The 17,812-nt window shown below is 40.2% G+C and overlaps 3 protein-coding genes across 3 annotated transcripts; 2 read left to right on the top strand and 1 right to left on the bottom strand.

The window, feature by feature from the left end:
- The first annotated feature begins 1,061 nt into the window (after window positions 1-1,061).
- On the top strand, window positions 1,062-3,620 carry LOC107194334 (NHL repeat-containing protein 2). Its single transcript, XM_015583939.1, has 8 exons — window positions 1,062-1,233; window positions 1,314-1,473; window positions 1,563-1,981; window positions 2,067-2,296; window positions 2,384-2,612; window positions 2,745-2,942; window positions 3,020-3,133; window positions 3,222-3,620. The coding sequence occupies exons 1-8, from the start codon at window positions 1,168-1,170 to the stop codon at window positions 3,618-3,620; spliced, it is 1,815 nt and encodes a 604-aa protein (XP_015439425.1). The 5' UTR covers window positions 1,062-1,167.
- A 346-nt stretch (window positions 3,621-3,966) lies between these two features.
- LOC107194246 (MORN repeat-containing protein 5) lies at window positions 3,967-5,384 on the bottom strand. The gene is made up of 4 exons (XM_015583836.1): window positions 5,267-5,384; window positions 4,537-4,758; window positions 4,246-4,364; window positions 3,967-4,173 (listed from the first exon to the last, which is right to left on the bottom strand). Exons 1-4 carry the CDS (start codon window positions 5,382-5,384, stop codon window positions 3,967-3,969), a joined length of 666 nt encoding a protein of 221 aa, XP_015439322.1.
- A 1,967-nt stretch (window positions 5,385-7,351) lies between these two features.
- Window positions 7,352-13,971, top strand: LOC107194245 (ras guanine nucleotide exchange factor Y-like). The gene is made up of 7 exons (XM_015583835.1): window positions 7,352-7,438; window positions 8,170-8,335; window positions 8,663-8,981; window positions 9,072-11,745; window positions 11,851-12,152; window positions 12,198-13,382; window positions 13,535-13,971. Exons 2-7 carry the CDS (start codon window positions 8,202-8,204, stop codon window positions 13,886-13,888), a joined length of 4,968 nt encoding a protein of 1,655 aa, XP_015439321.1. The 5' UTR covers window positions 7,352-7,438; window positions 8,170-8,201; the 3' UTR covers window positions 13,889-13,971.
- Window positions 13,972-17,812: the final 3,841 nt, after the last annotated feature.

The raw sequence follows: 17,812 nt of genomic DNA, 5'->3' as shown, positions 1-17,812 counted from the left end.
TTAACAAGGAGGAACAAGAGGCACTGATATTAGAACACATTAAAACATTTACGGAAAAAGGATTTCGTATCACTGACTTTCAAAGAGGTTATTAAACAGTTTTAATCTTCGAATTTATATAGGAAGTAGAGAAAATAAATTAATTGTACGACTTTAAGTGCATATGTATGAGCATGTATACACATTCCAAAGAAGCGTCATTATAATTGAATCGTAAAGATGGTTTCTAGGGTATCACGAGCGAATATATATACTTATCCCGTATGTATTTTGAAATAAATTCATCGATGTCTATCGTAAAAATAGTCTGAGTGTTTAAAACATCTTAAATGATAGTTCTGTAAATGTTACCATGAAATTTACGCCAGTATATGTCGAGGTTAATTAATTTAATGCATAAAACCATAGGCGAATAATGTGTGTCGGGATTACTGGTAGATGTTAACGATTTTCCTTGGTTTTCGTTAGGTGAAAAATATCGGGTCTGATTGTATGTATACATGTCGCGCAACGAAGACTCTAATGAATCTGACATACGTCTATCAAAAGACAGTGGAGGGTCAAGTGTAATAAATTCGAATCGACCATTGTATGTGTTCGACGAAAAAAGTGTTCTTCTTACGGAGGAAGAAGTACACGAGTATCGCGAACTGGTAGTACTCGAAAATGTACTCGATCAAGAATTAGCCGATTTAAGGATCCAAGAAAAAGCATTCCGTTCTACCGAAGAAACGATGAATTTATTACACAAATACAATGACATCAAAGATGCTACTCAGGCACTTATGGGTGCAATAGCTGTAGCAAATGGAACTACAGTTAGGAGTTTGTACCAACGTTATGGCTTAAGCTTAACCATGGAAGAAGAGTGAATGTATATTATTGTCCCATTGTTTTCTTTGTTTCCTTTATTTCCTTTTCGTCCCTTTTCTTCCTTTTTTCCATATTCAACATTCCTTCTTCTTATCATTGCCTGTGTCATTTCATTCCATCATTTTTGTAAAATACAACTACAGAAGATAATAAATAAATATTCAAAAGATTTCCTTCTTTCAAAATATATTAGGGCTAGAGTGGTTCAACGTTGCAGAAGCATTGTGTGTATATAAGCATCTGGCTGGAAAGATTATTGTTTTGGATTTCTTTACTTATTGTTGCATTAATTGTATGCACGTACTACCAGATTTATATCTTCTTGAGGAACAATTTTCAATCACGGATGGTCTTGTTGTTGTTAGTACATATAAATTTACTATTTTAATATATCCAAGTGACCCTTATTCATAATGCGCACCACAAATGTTTATTTTCAGGTTGGAGTACACAGTGCAAAATTTTCCAATGAACGTGTTTCAAAGAGACTCTTAGCAGCAGTACAGAGGTATAATATAAGGCATCCAGTTGTGAACGATACATCTCTGTCTACATGGCGTGATTTAGGAATTTCCTGTTGGCCAACACTAGTAATGATAGGTCAGAGGAATAATATGCTTATGTGTACATATTACAATGCAAGCATATTTACATAATGATTAGATAAATGTCTTTTCGTGTTTTTGTAGGTCCCGGAGGTGAACCATTAGCAGTTTTTGTAGGCGAAGGTCACAAAGAAGAATTGATCCTATACTCGAGGGTGGCGTTAAAATACTTTAAAACATTAGATCAAATATCTAACAATGATCTTCCTCTGCAGCTAGCAAAGCATTTATTGCCTTCCATAGGAAAGAAAACTCTTCTGTTTCCCAGTAAGATAGAAGTTTTTCCAACCGAACAAGGAGAAAGTTTGGTCATAGCCGATACTGGCAATAATAGAATCTTAGTCACAAATGTGACAGGAAGCGTGGAACATGTCATTGGTGGGCTTAATCCGGGCTTTTTCGATGGTAACTTCGAAAACGCTAAATTTAATGCTCCTCAGGGTGTGTGTGTGTTAGGTGCTACAATTTACGTTGCTGATAACGAGAATCATGCGATTAGAAAGGTAGAGAGCTGAAACATGAACCTTTGTTGATACGTACCGTTTGATCGTGAATGCGACAAAGTAATATATGTAATACTGTTTTTAGATAGATTTGGCAAAGAAGTTGGTAACTACAGTCGCTGGTACCGGTTGTCAAGGGCACGATTACATTGGAGGTAAACTTGGTACCAATCAAGTTTTGTCGTCTCCATGGGATGTATCTATTTATAGACATGAGTACGGCGAGAAATCTGTACCTGTATTATTGATCGCGATTGCGGGAACACATCAGATTTGGGCGCTTTTCTTGGAAGACTGTATTTGGTGGAAAAATAGGTAACGTTAACCGATTCTGCGTGGTATTGATTTTCTGTCGTTTTATCGTTGATGCCGGTGAAATATTCTTTCGCTGAATCATTGAAGGGAGTACAAAGCCGGTACGTGTATTGCAATCATTGGAAGCGGTAGGGAAGAAAATCGGAATAATACGTATCCTCATGCCGCTGGTTTAGCGCAACCATCTGGATTGATTGTCGTTCAGGAGAGTAAGATTGCTTTCTTCGCTGATAGCGAAAGCAGCGCTATTAGATCCGTAGATCTAAAGAATGGTGGACGAGTTTCTGCCGTTTGTGGGGCGAATAGAAACCCTGCGGTTAGTTTAAACATGAAATACAAATGGTATTAAAATTCGAGAATTAATCGAAAATTCATTGATTGAAGTGACCGGTAACCAAACAACGATATATATCAATTTGCTTCGTCACGAAACGTCTCCATATCGCAGGATCTACATGATTTCGGGGATACGGATGGCGCTCAATATGCAGTTAAGCTTCAACACCCTTTGGGCATAACGTGGCATCCGAAAGAAAATGTCATTTATGTAACCGATACGTACAATCATAAAATTAAAAGAATCGATGCAAGCACAGGCTGCTGTAAAACAATTTACGGTGATGGGAAACCGAATGACGCATTTTCCGTACGTTACTTGTAAAAAGTTTTTGTCGCTTTCGTTCTCGGTTGAATTGTTAATCGTAAATTTTATCTTTCCTATAGTTCGATGAACCCAGCGGTATCGCCGTCAGTTCGAACGGAGATCTTTTATATGTGGCGGATACCAACAATCATGTCGTGAAAGTTATCGACATAAAGAGCAATAATGTTACCACGGTAAACTATCATATTTCGGACACGAGTGGAAAACTAACTTTAAATACGTATTTCTTTTTTCTTTTTATTTATTGTGTTTTTGTTCCAGTTATCTGTAAACATTCCCATAATGAAAACAGACACACCGGGGAATGTTTATTTCTTTGATACGGCCATAAGTGACAAGGGTGGCGTGTTAAGCGTTACGTTCCACATGAGTTTCCGCGATAGCGATTTAAAGTTGAACGCGGATGCACCCCAAAAGTGGACTGTGACCTTGCCAGTGACTACATGGGTGGCCAAAGCAAGAACCGGCGATCTTACGAGTCCAGTGTCCATACAAATTACTGAAGGAAGTGGAACGCACGAGGTATACGTGACTATGGGCATTATAGCTTGTAAAACTACCGAATGTGTACCGAAGAAACTATCAATAGTGTATCGAGTACATCAACAAACGGGAGCTTCCAATACTGTAACGGAACAAAGACAGGTTGTCATTAAATAATATACGTTTCCGAATTTTATTATTTCGTCGTAATACAGTTTTAAGTTTATTTACAAATTGACTACGCATAATCATTGTAGAAAGAAAAATTCATCAACTATTTAACAGGGAATAATATAGTTAACAATTTTCGATTCGATTTTGATTTTGGGTAAATTTACGCCTTTTTCTCTTTAGCGATACTTATTTAAAATTAGATGTTTTGGCGACACACCGGCCGTTGCATTCACCTCTTCGAATACGATTTGGTTGAAAAATAATCAATCTAGAAGAGTGAGAGAGAGAGAGAGAGAGAGAGAGAGAAAGAATAAAGAAATGGGACGGTAGAATTTAATTCAATAACATGCTATTGAAATGTTTTATACCTTTTCCACCAAGATTCCGAGGAAGCATTCGAAAATGGTAGCAATTCGAGAGAGAAAACAGTTGCATCACCTTTTCGGGAAAACCAATTTTCGTAAAGAATTTCACGATGTCCGGTCGGTTCGGTCCATGCCTTTTGGCAGTGATTTTGTATCCATTGCACCATTTTCGCAGTTGGTATTTCCACCACCTTTAGGATTCCCCACGTTTTCTATAGTCTATAGCTTTTTACAATACGATGTTTGTTGTGTTTTTCGCGTACCTTATTTGGATCTCGATAAGATGCGATACAATATGTGTACGGATTAAAGATTCCAATACCCGCATCGTAACAGAAGGGAGGAATCAATGTTTCTGTTTTCTTATTGTTGCGCAATGTTGCTCCAGCAGGTCTTAAGCCATATTTTAAGCACCAGTCGTATCTATGCGAAATACGATTGATTCGAAATAAGCTGAATCAAAGGGAGGAATACCTAGACTCGATCAATCAAACGAGAAATTATAAGGCCAAGAACAATTCAGTCAAGTATCGTTCTCGATCAAATACGTATACATAAGTATGTCTCCAAACATACGTATTTTACGAACCGTCTGTCGGGAAAGTTGCAGTATTCCCAACCATTTTCGAGGAAAATCAAACCATCCTCGAAAATGTATCGTTTATCTTTGCATTCTCCTTCGGACCAGATACCGTCCATTCTTTGTCCACGGGGCCAACGAACGCTACCGTAACCGTGAAATGTGTCATCGCGGAATTCTCCATCAAATTTAGCACCTATTTGGGATAAAGAAAATAAAAATTGAAGTATACATTTTTGTCTAAAAATCAGATCTAGGGAAGGATAGATGACATGCTTTTGTTACGTTTATTCGTTTTTTTTTCTTTGAGACCGGTATTCTCGAATTAGCTTGGTAAATGAAAAACACGTACAAACTGTAGAGTACGAAGCAACCAAAATGGTCGCATAACGGTACGCGTCGACTTACGCGCGAGAAATGCTCGATGTCGTGCTCAAAACCAGTACATACAGCAATACACACTTCGTAGACAGAATTATTGGTGTAGCGTGTACACCTTGCTGTCCTAGTTTCATTCATCGATACTCGGAAGAACTCTTGATTCTGAGCCATAAAAATCATAACCGCGGTTCCCTCAGTTTAGTTGCATTTATTTCACATCCCCAAAATCGATATCTTGTCAGTTTCTCTCCACCGACTGGGGAGAGATGCGAGGGATCGCATCTTGGAGAATTTCAATACTACATTCTGCAAATTGTACTAACTATGTGGGAGAATGTATGTGCCAATTCCATCCATGCCAAGTGCATTCCAAGTACCCACGTATTCGTTTCCATCGACGAAACGCGTTCTTTCTTCAAAATTTTTCAGTCCGGCTTTCATATTGTCGCTTCTTTTCTTTTTTTTCTTCCAATTTCCTGACTTTACTTTTAATGGGTTTCCTTGTAAAGCAGTAGTGTAAACGATTTGTCGGAACCGGTTAATTTCATCACATTTATTCAGATGTTTCACATGATTTTCGAGTTATTTCAGATGGCATTATCGATGTTCTATATTCTATACTGTTTGTAACTTTAATTTTTTTGCGTTCTATACGATTTATTTGTTTTTTATCCAGCGTATCGCCACCATTACCATGATTTTTACGTTGTTCCACTCAAGAGCTTTCAACACCCTGTGCAAAAGAAACAGAGAGAACTGCTACTACATACTTATATGTACGTATGTGCTTTCGTTGATAACATTGCGTGAAAGATTTACCAGCGTTATTAAGTTTTCTTTAATCATAGCATTAATCTATAACGTACATCTCGATTATGACGAAGCAGTGTGTACCGTACCATTTTCATTTCTGTTGATACAGATTTTACATTAAACATGTATGTATTATGTAATCGATAGTAGACCGACGGTCGAAGGGGATAACGTTACTTAAAATGACCTCGTATAAATGAATCGGCTCGAAGAACCTCCTAACGGAGTCTTCTTATATTTTTCTCGCACGATATTCTCGCGATACGTGGACGGTACATGCTGCCGAAATATTTCTTAAATCAGTCTGAAGATAAAGTGGGAAAGGAAATAGAATGAAGGAATACCGTTAATCGTTCGTCGGTGTACCGAATCGAGGATACAAATAACATACACGCTTATGCGCGTATATACCTACATATGTATACGTAAATAGATGAATAGTGTGATTTTCTCATTTATTTTTTTTTTTTATCTTACCATGCCTGTATTATTTACGCGTGACATGTATTTACAAATATTACTCGGTAACAAAAAAAAGTAGTCGTTTTCGTAATTTGAAAGGAATCAATATTATCATGATCTACGTTTTAATAAAAATTTATCTGGACGCTTTGAACGTATTGTCGGGAAAGCGATTTATTCGGTCGATGTACCGTTAATCGCCGTTAATCGTTCAGGTCCTCTAACTGTCCCGAATTTCGAATCACTCTGTTCAATCGCGTTGTTCAAATTCGTGATTCAAGTTTACATTTTGTAGAATAAAAGATCTATGCATCCGCGAAAAAGTCCCATTATCGCGTTCTACGGTTCCGAAATATTTACACTTACACCATATAGCTCCTTTTTACATTCTGTGTTTTCATCTCCTTTTATTCGCTTCAGTCAGTTCTACACTGGTCCTTCAACTTCATACTATCCGTTCTTCCTTTCCTCTCCTTGATCTTTCCACTCTTTTTCTCTCATTATACACACACGCACACGCGCGTATGTATATACATATATGTATATATATATGTGTGTGTGTGTATATATATATATATTTGTATATATATGTGTATATATGTATATACACATATTCCTATGTACATATATTCCGACATCCGTCTGTCCCCCCGCGTAAACCGTACCGGCCAACATCTCGACTCTCCAGGTTCACCCTTTCTCCATCTTTTCGTTCGAAAAGAACGAAGACCGTGTTCCCCTTCTCCCGTTGCTTCTCTTTCTCAGTCCGACGCACTCGTTTGAACGAAGGATTCGAGCAGGCAGTTTGCGCTCATCCAAGGTAGGAGACAGTAGAAACGACAGGTGGCACGGAAAGAAGAACGAGCAGAAGGGCGGCGCGCGCTCTCGTAAAATACGAAAAGGGTGAAGAGATAAAAGAATAAAAGGAGACCCAGGCAAGGAAAAAAACGGTCAATAACCAATCGTAGATAAAACATCACCGAGAGATTGATCTATTTCCGACTCGGGGTGAACTGAATCAACGTCGGTAGCCGTTTGATTCGTGGAAGACAGTTACCGGCGCCATTCATATCTTCGTTACCATTTTTACTATTATCACTTCAGATCGCCGTGACACGTTATACCATTGTTGAACCGCGGGAAAGCGCAAACGTCGATCACGTTGACACAGGCACATGTTGTTGCTTCTTCTTTGACGACATATCCCCGAGATTATCGAGGTATCTATTATTGCAATGGTTACAATATAGTAGTAATTACGAGTCCACTCGTTCAACGACATTTATTCACCACGAAATTATTGAGAGTATTTTCAATTTTTAGTCACGATGAAGTCGTTTCGTGATTTCGAATGAATTCGTTTCGATCTACCGATTCCACCCGTTCTAGCAATTACAGACAAATTACCCAATATATACCTAATTTCTCTAAGTCGTATTTTATCCGCAATACCTAGATAGTTGCAACGTTCATTTTGTTCTACGCAATTTCGCATCGCTATTTTCGTGATCGGTTGAATTTCCAACAGCAGGTTCTGCAATTCAATTCGATGTTGTTCCGTGTACATGTATCGAATCAAGAGTGTCTGCTAAGAAAATTTCTTCAGAATTCACAGTCGAACGTGCTTAGCGCATTTACTAAGCGATTTACTGCGCGACGGAAAACCGGTCGTCACGTTAAGGCGATGGTCCGTAAGGGGGTAGCAAGGAATCGAAGGGTCGTTAACCGAAAAGAAGACGAGCTTGACTCTCGTGTCTTTCTTTCTTGTACCTATATGTCTTTTTCTTATACATACGTACATACATACATACATACATACATACATACGTACGTACGTACGTACGTACGTACGTACGTACATAAATATACGTCTTTGTCGTACTTAATATATCAAGACATATCAGTGCGCAGTGGTACTCGATAATACATTTGTCAACTTTCACACTTTCAGATTATTACTTACTTAGAAAAAAGCAGAAAAGTATGTCTTTGGAATGGTTTTATGTGACATTAACGGCACTCATGGTATGGATGTGCTGTTTCGAATCGACAAGTATGGGTGGACCGCTTCCAGAGAATATTACCGTTCTACCGTCGAGGAAATTCTTAAAATCTAGGTCGGTATTTGATTTTATCGCACTGTGCGTCCACGACGCGAGCTTATTACGTAGCTTATGGTATTTGAAAAATAGATTTATTGGAATTAAAAATTAAATCATATTTTGTCGTAATTAGTTATCTGTCGTAATCGTAATCTGTTCGTTGTTTATGTATTGTTTCTCGATCTGAAATTACGCGTAATCGATTCCAATTTCGATTCTTTCGATGGTACGTAATACGAATAACGTTTAGACTGTGACGAGATTTTATTGTTCGTTCGGTGGTTCCAGTTAGAAAGGTTGCTGCGCGTAATAATCTTGTGATTCGTTATACATCATTTCTAGCGTTGTTACGACAGTATCGATTGTTGGGAAACGGGACAATGGAAAAAACAGAGATGATCACACAACGGCCGACAGTAACAATAGATCATCAGCTGCCGCGAACGATATTAATGTCTATCGTTTACCACCTTCCCCGGCCAATTTGTTGAAACCCGATGGATTTAAATTCTACACTTACAATGAAAGGGGTGATATGATCACGAAACAGATGACTCTGCAGGAAATCCAAGCCTTGATCGCAAGCGGAGGACCGGATCATTCGAATGCAGAGATTCAAGAACCTCAAAAAGCCGAAGATATTCTTACAGGTGGAAAGAAGGTATGTGCGTAAACAGATGAATCGAAAAATCATTCGGTTAAATTAGGATCGCAATGTAAGAATTTATACACGTTGGAAATTCGTTTGTAGGTAATGGATGTCGTCGAAAGGGTGCAAAACGTACTGAAGAGTGCAATGAACAAACCGTCAACGTTAACGGGAATTATTTCGAATTCGGTTCCGGAGAAAGCAAACGTTGAGTGGAGTAATATTTTACCCGTTATCTTAGCTGGCGACAAACACGGAGACAACGTAATTAACAATACTCATCACGCGGAAGAGGTTACAACAGTGACACCGCCGGTATTCACCTCGACCCTCCGAAACGATCCTATTCCCGATTCGTTGAAATCGAACAAAACAGAGTCTTCTTCAATCGAAGGAGCCAACAACGATAATATCAAGTTTCCGCAGCAAACAACAATGTCAACCGTTATTACTTCGGACACAACGACCTCGTACACAGAGAAATTAATGATTCCAGTAGCTGTTATAACGGCCGAACAGAAACCACAGACTTGGCAGTATACAACTGAAAGTCCTGTTTTTCAGAAAATAACTGAAATTTCGTCATCGGCGGACGTACCTAAAGAAAATTACAATGACAACAATAATAATCATCATTTGCCCTCGAGCGGGTACGTTAATTCGTTACCATCTAATGGCAGTTCCTCGATCTCCTCTGAACTCACGAAAACCAATTACGGGGGTGTTGATTCGATCAGCACAGTCGCGGACACAAAGACCTCTTACGTTGTGTATTCGTTAAATTCGGCGGAAAGTAAAACGACGACAGTGGCGACCGATAATTGGGAGAAGGAAAACCTGAACAAGAATGGCCATGACTCGATAATGGAATTAAACAAACTAAGCGAAACAACAGAGTTAAGCAACGAATCATTTGCGACAACGGCCGTTTATTCCCCTGGAATGTTCGTTACGAACACGGGTGCACTAAGCAGCAGCAGCAGCAGCAGCACAGTTTCGTCGATAGAATCATCAAGGATCCCCCCTGACGACGCTGTAACATCAAAACCGAGTGACTTGCAATACACGCCACCTTCCACGTCTCTGCCTATGGAGTTGGTAAACTCATTGTCCAGTATGATCGATCAAGTCTCGGAAGACTCTGCCTCATTCGTTTTATCTTCCTCGTCCGACTTGGGGGAGGTATTGCCCCATCATGAAATCGATGAAAATAAACGAGAAAATGATTCCGAAATACGGACAAGTGCGGCAACTTCGATAATAAATGCGACGACTGAATTACCTCCGATCTACGGAGAAGAACTATTATCGGAGGACGCACAGGATGCATTCGAAGAATGTACAGAAGAGTCGGTCCGTGGAACAACTTCGACGAAACTTGAAGTTGATCAAAATCGAAGAACCACCACTTTAACCGTTCTACCCGTTTCGTTCGTTAATTTTCCCTCGGCGAATCTAACGCGTCCCGAGGAAATGATAAACTCGTTTTATATTACGACAGCGGTCGGTAATAGCCGTAGTACGTTAAACCCTTTGTCGGTAACCGATACAACGCCAATGGTGTCTATGGAAGAACCATCTGGTATTACAGCGAATTTAATTTCCGTCTTTACTTCTTCGAACGAAATGCATTCCGCACCTGTTGTGTTTGAAACTACGACAGTGAAAACAACGGTTTTACAAGCATCCGATTCAACGAAAAAAACGACTCTGACTGGTCTTTATGATTCTGCGTCTAACGTATCAAACGTTGAAAAACCCTCAACGAAGATCGAGTCAGCAGCACTTGTGGAGAGCATACTTGCAACGACTTCAACCGCAACGAATATTCCCGTTACAGTGGCGCTCGATTTACCAAATATTCCATCGGGAAATCTTCCGACGAAAACATTAGCCAGCGAGCTTATAGCTGGTTTTGGATTAATCGGCTCGAGTACAATGGACGACGGCACTTCTTACGATACAAAAAAGGCAACTTCGTTGATAGAAGAGCCGGGACCAATAAACGTTACATCGTCTACCAATCAGTCGAGCGTTGCTTTGAAACTGGAGACGCAAAGTTCAGCTTTCGTAACGGAAACAGCGGAAAAGGACAGATGGACTACTAAAGAAAGCGGTTCGAGGAACGAGAGTGGAACTCGCAATAACTCCTCGATGAATGAGAATATCTATGCGGAACTTATTCGGCCATCGAATCTACCCGAAGCAGTAGCAGTAACGTTAGAAACAACAGACCGAGCGGTATCTTGCGTTACGCACACGGACATGGAATTCGACCAAGTGGAAAACGAGCAGACGATTCAAACGACCGATTCATCCGTACTCGACGATGTCATTACCACCTCGGTGGATATCACAGTTACAGATCGTAGTGAGAGCTACTCGGATGATATCAAGTTTTCCGAACACACGTTCGATCTAGATTCCGTGACAACGATAACTAATACAGAATCGAATACTTGGTTTGATTCGCAAAAGCCAATGCAAGTAGGTGCATCGAATGTCGATGGGCCCGTTGAGACACGCGTCGTAGTACCGACAAAACCCGAGGGCATCCTGGTAGAAGCGGGATTAAAAAAAGAAGACGATACGAACATGGTTACGAATTCCAACGGTTCGATTGGAATTTCATCGACAGAATTGAATTCGAACGTTTACGATAAATTCTCAACGAATACGAATGAGTCGAGTTTAACGAACGCGAACACTACGGTAGACGTCAGATTGAAACAGCAAACGAATGAAACGATTGCCGATTCGAATACCTTTGTCACCGGTGATTCGTCGTCGTCGTCGTCGTCGTCGTCGTCGTCGTCGTCGTCGTCGTCGAAAGAGTCGAACAAAGTCACAGTGGATGATACGAATGCAACTGACAAAACAGATTACTCGATGGATGCCGATAAATCGAGGAACGATTCGCAGGAAAATACAATAAAGACGAACCATTTACCAACGGGAAGTCAGGAATCAGAATCAAACGTTACCACTCATAGTGTACCGTCTACAAATCAAACATATACAAGTTCTGAATATTCAAGTTCGAGCAAAACGAACAAAACGGATCATATTCATACGGAGAATAAATGGCAGCGTATAACTTTACACGAAACAGTTCCAACGCAGTCAACGAAATTTGTCGCGTCGGTGACTAAAAATCCATCATCACCGCAGCCATTATCGGCGGTATCAACGACGCCGACGACGACGACGACGACGACGACGACGACGATGATGATGATGATGATGATACCGACATCAACGTACGAAACGAATTCGACAGAAGGGGAGACGCGTTATCCGACGATTCCTATGACCGAAGCTGGAACCACGGTTACGCTGAATTCTTCGAAAAACACTGGAGGATTGGATACCAGCACAAAGAACGCGAGCATCGACATCGTAAACTTCTCGAGACTTTGCAACGAACTTGCATTCAAATTTTGGATAGCCGCGAACAAGGGACTAAGCACCGGAAGGTCACTCGCTCTCTCGCCATTCGGAATGGTAAGCTTACTCGCTATGATTTTTCTTGGCGCGCGAGGATCAACGTCCGATCAAATGAACGAAGTGCTTGGACTCGACAACGTGGCCACCTTTAATCCGCATTTAATTTTCCAAAATGTAACGGATGCAGTGAGTTTGGCGAGACATCAAGGTATCGCAAACGCGGCTTTCGTTCGCGAACTGTTCGCGGATAAAGTCAAGGTTCGTAAATTATTGCCCTTCTATAAAGAACAAGCTCAACAGTTTTACGAAGGACTGGTGGCTGAAGTAAATTACGCTACCATCAGCGATCTTGCGCGACGTCGCACTAATCTCTTGATTAGGAAACAAACCGGCGGTAGAATAAGAGATTTTGTAAAAAGTAACGCAGTTCCTTTAAGATCACCGCTCGCAGCCATTTCAGCGAATGTATTTCAAACGGACTGCAACACCAGTTCGGCCAGCACGACGGGACGAGACGGTGAATTATATTTCGCTATATCATCGGCTCATAGGTTGAGAAAATTGATTCCAGTCCCGGCAACTGTTTGGCGATCAAATGTACTCGCCGGTTACGAACCGAGCTTAGACGCCACCGCGATTTCTCTCGGTGGTATCGATAAATTAGTCTCGACGATATTCCTGTTGCCCGGTCAGCAGGGTCACGCCGCACCCGGCGACACATTGGACCGACTTGAGCAAAGGCTCGTCAAGGGGGCCCATCAGGATGGAACTTGGAATAAGCTTCTCAAAGTTCTCATACCTAGGCGTGGTCTCGAATTACAAATACCCAAGTTCAGTCATAGATCTGTCGTTAACGCTACCGCCGCTCTGAAAAGAATGGGCCTGGATCAATTGTTCTCGAACGATGCTGACTTTAAAGGGATCAATGGAATCGGAAATCGTCTATTTTTATCAGACGTTTTGCAGGTAACGTTACTCTCTTACCATCTTCGCCCCGCCGTCTTCATTCTCTCATTTTCTTTTCTTTTTTCGCTTTCTATTCCGCCTTTCCATTATAACGTATTGTCTTCTATATCATATATATTCGTTGCTTATTTACTATCGCGACCCTTTTGCAGATGAACCTGTTCAGTACGTGCGGTGACGAAAACACCGCTAATGGACGACATCACGTGGAAATTTATCCAGCTAGTCCTTCTTCGCGGATTTCTTCGAATTACGATAACGAATATCCAACTTCCGAAGTTCATGGAGAATTAACTTCTGGCTACTCGATAACACAACCACCGTTTATTTTTCGATCGAAGAATTATCGAACCGTTTCAACAAGTGGTGGAGTAACAAAAAACTCCGAAAAACAAACGGAAGACAGACCCAGATTAAAACTGGATCAACCGTTTCTCTATTTCGTACGACACAATCCGACCGGTCTTATACTTCATATGGGTCGTTTCAACCCTAGATTACTTTAACTTCATAATCCATGATCATTCGTTATTCCCATCATTATCTATTTAATATTGTGTCTAATTCACGTATAATAATCACGATTTCTCCACCATACATTTTTGCTATCGTTAAACATTTTCGCTATACACTTTGTCGAGACTGAACTGTACTCTTTCTGTGTGTGTGCGCGCGCGCGCGTGCGTGCGTGCGTGCGTGCGTGTGTCTGTCTGTCTGTCTGTCTGTCTGTCTGTCTGTCTCTGTGTATGTATCAGCTGTGTGTCGGCTGTATGTCGGCTGTGTGTGAGTTTGTATTCGAATCCTCGGTCGTTCGTTAGACGTTACCGCCCTAATACTACCGATTCACATACCGATAAACAAATCGAACAGTACAACTGGAACAAACCTGTTGTTGTTGACTGTTACATACATACAATCGAGCGATACGATTGTGCGCTTCTGCGATATTATTAGGTACAGTTTAATATCGGCAGAATCGATAAAAAAGAACGAACTACGATGCGTGAAACACGAAGACAGAATGACAAAATCGTTTCAATAACCAAAGCAAGATCGGTCTGTCATCGACATACATAATAATATGATGGATCGTTTTCAGTTTAATCAGTGTTTCCATTTTAAACAGATACTGAAACTGCATGTTTCGGAATATCTTTGAATTTAAATCTAACAATTTAAAGGGCAACAAGAATTAACAGAGACCAGCAGGTTGAATTTCTACTTTTAAAAGTATCGCTGACAAATGCAGCATCCACATTTACATATAACTGCATCGATGTGTAATCAGAATCGTAATGTAAATACGTACCTATAGCTTATGAACATTTTTTCATCGGAAAAGAAGCTGATAAGAACGGTGTTTTTCGACAACTATTTGTTCCTACATCGTGACCTTATTGTATAGTTACATACTTCTTCTGTCGCGTACATACATATGTATACACATTATTTGGCCCCTTCGTGCAGCAAATCGTCACTTCGATTCACTTCACTTTACTTTACTGTTCGTACAGCGGCGTAAACATACATATCCTTGGAACATCTGAAATCCGTTTGAGTGAAATTGATTCTCTCGACTACAACATACGTGTATGTATAGTTCATATACATATTATACCGACATTCAATGTGGCGAAAAAAATACAACGAAGACTGAATATTCTAACACTATTTGTATTTTAATTGAACTTAATCGATAGAATGGATACGCATGTAATTTATTACGTAGCTGTTCTGCATTTTCATTGATTTATTTGCATCCTTGCCACGTATATTGGTAACTATGTAATAAATTATTAATTAATTTTCGTTATTTAGCCACAGTTCTGGTACGAAACTGCTGCAAATCTCATTACATATAAACGGTGCGATGGGAGCAATTTTTTAAGATATAAATTGTTAAGAAACATTAATATTCCGCGCCAACTATTTTTCGTAGTATATAGTAGATTAGTGCTTTCTAGCGGCTGGGAACCAGTAATTTCAAGAACATTGTTGAAATCACATTTATTTGCAACGGTTAACACTGTATCTCGTCACGCGTACCACGTTTACTTCACTTTGGACAGCTCAACCAACGTTATGCTGACAGCATTCTTGATATTAGGAATAGGAGTGGAGATAGTGCGGGGATTAATGAATAACGCATATGTATAATTTGACTGTTGTTTATTGAAAAAATCGTACGAAAATATACAATTTACAATAGTATTTCTATAAATTTCACAATAGTACTAAGTAGTAAATTTAATCGCGGAGGACCACTATTTGATTGACCGGTGGCGCCATCCGTGGCGAATCGCTGAAACTACTAGCCAATTATATAGCTAGCAGTTTCGGCGTTACGCCACGGATGGCGCCACCGGTCAAAAAAAAAGTGTCATTCCGCGATTAAATGCGATTTTTACAGTGTTCTGGTTGTTTATTGCTATTTTCAATGACAGGAGATTAATCTACGTTCTTTTAGCTTCAAACTGAATGCTTGATCAAGACGTAACTTGTCCATAGAACGTTGGAAGAGCTATTTAAAGTGAACTAAACGGGGTACGCATCGCGAGATACACTGTCAACCGTTGCAAGCAAATGCGATTTTAACAATGTTCTTGCGATCACTGGTTTCCAGCCGTTAGAGAATAGTAATCTACGTTCTTTAAACTTCGAATGTAATCCATGACGAGGAAAACTGATGCTCGTTTAGCAGTGTAAATGCGATCGAAACCTGTGGCAACTACATAACCACTAAACAGGCAACACTTTTCTTCGTCATGCACTACATTCGAAGTTTAAAGAATGTAGATTAGCACCCTATAACGGCTGATTCGTCTTGCCCAGCACTCGACTTGTAGCTGAAAGAACGTAGATTAATCTCCTGTCAGTGGCAATAACAATAAACGACCAGAACACTGTTAAAATCGCACTTTATTTGCAACGGTTAAACACTCTATCTCGTCATGCGTACCCCGGTTAGTTCACTTTGCATAGCTCTTACATCGTTATACGGATAGCTTTTGTTTAGCTGAAGCACTCAATTTGTAACTGAAAGTACGTAGATTAATCCACTGTTATCGATAATAACAATAAACAACTAGAACACTGTTAAAATCGCATTTAATCGCGGAGTACCACTATTTTTTCGACCGGTGGCGCCACCCGTGGCGAAACGCTGTTAGCCATATAATTGGCTAGCAGTTTCAGCTATTCACCACGGATGGCGCCACCGGTCAAAAAAGTAGTGGTATTCCATCTAGCCAAATAATTGGCTAGTAGTTTCAGCGATTCGCCATGGATGGCGCCACCGGTCAAAAAAAAAGTGTCATTCCGTCTAGCCAAATAATTGGCTAGTAGTTTCAGCGATTCGCCATGGATGGCGCCACCGGTCAAAAAAAGTGTCATTCCGCGATTAAATGCGATTTTAACAGTGTTCTGGTCGTTTATTGTTATTTTCAATAACAGGGGATTAATCTACGTTCTTTCAGCTTCAAACTGAATGCTTGATCAAGGTGTAACTTGTCCATAAAACGATGGAAGTGCTTTTTAAAGTGAACTAAGCGGGGTACGCATGCTGAGATACAGTGTCAACCGTTCCAAATAAAGTGCGATTTTAACAGTGTTCTGGTCGTTTATTGTTATTGCCACTGACAGGAGATTAATCTACATTCTTTCAGCTACAAGTTGAGTGCTTGGTCAAGATGAATCAGTCGTTATAGGGTACTAATCTACATTCTTTAAACTTCGAATGTAGTGCATGACGAAGAAAAGTGTTGCCTGTTTAGTGGTTATGTACTTGCCACAGGTATCGATCGGATTTACACTGCTAAAGGAGCATCAATTTTCCTCGTCATGGATTACATTCGAAGTGTAAAGAACGCAGATTAGTACTCTCTGGCAGGTGGGAACCAGTAATTACAAGAACATTGTTAAAATCTCAATTGTTTGCAACGATTGACACTCTATCTCACGATGCGTACCCCGTTTAGTTCACTTTGGACAAGTCATACAACGTTATCCTGACAACTTTCGTCTTGACCAAGCATTCGATTTGTAGCTTAAAGAACGTAGATTAATCCCCTGTCATTGACAATAACAATAAACGACAAGAACACTGTTAAAATCACACTTTATTTGCAACGGTTGACACTTTATCTCGACAAGCGTACCCTGGTTAGTTCACTTTGGACAGCTCGTACACCGTTATACGGACAGCTTTCGTTTCGCTAAAGCACTCGATTTGTAGCTGAAAGTACGTAGATTAATCCACTATTATTGATAATAACAATAAACGACCAGAACACTGTTAAAATCGCATTTAATTTCGGAGTACCACTATTTGTTTGACCGGTGGCGCCATCCGTGGCGAAACGCTGAAACTGGTAGCCATATAATTGGCTAGCAGTTTCAGCTATTCGCCACGGATGGCGCCACCGGTCAAA

This window comes from Dufourea novaeangliae, unplaced genomic scaffold, assembly GCF_001272555.1.
Source record: "Dufourea novaeangliae isolate 0120121106 unplaced genomic scaffold, ASM127255v1 scaffold28, whole genome shotgun sequence".
Taxonomy (NCBI): domain Eukaryota; kingdom Metazoa; phylum Arthropoda; class Insecta; order Hymenoptera; family Halictidae; genus Dufourea; species Dufourea novaeangliae.
The sequence above is the reverse complement of the archived record's forward strand: the minus strand, read 5'-3'. Positions and strand labels throughout refer to the sequence as shown.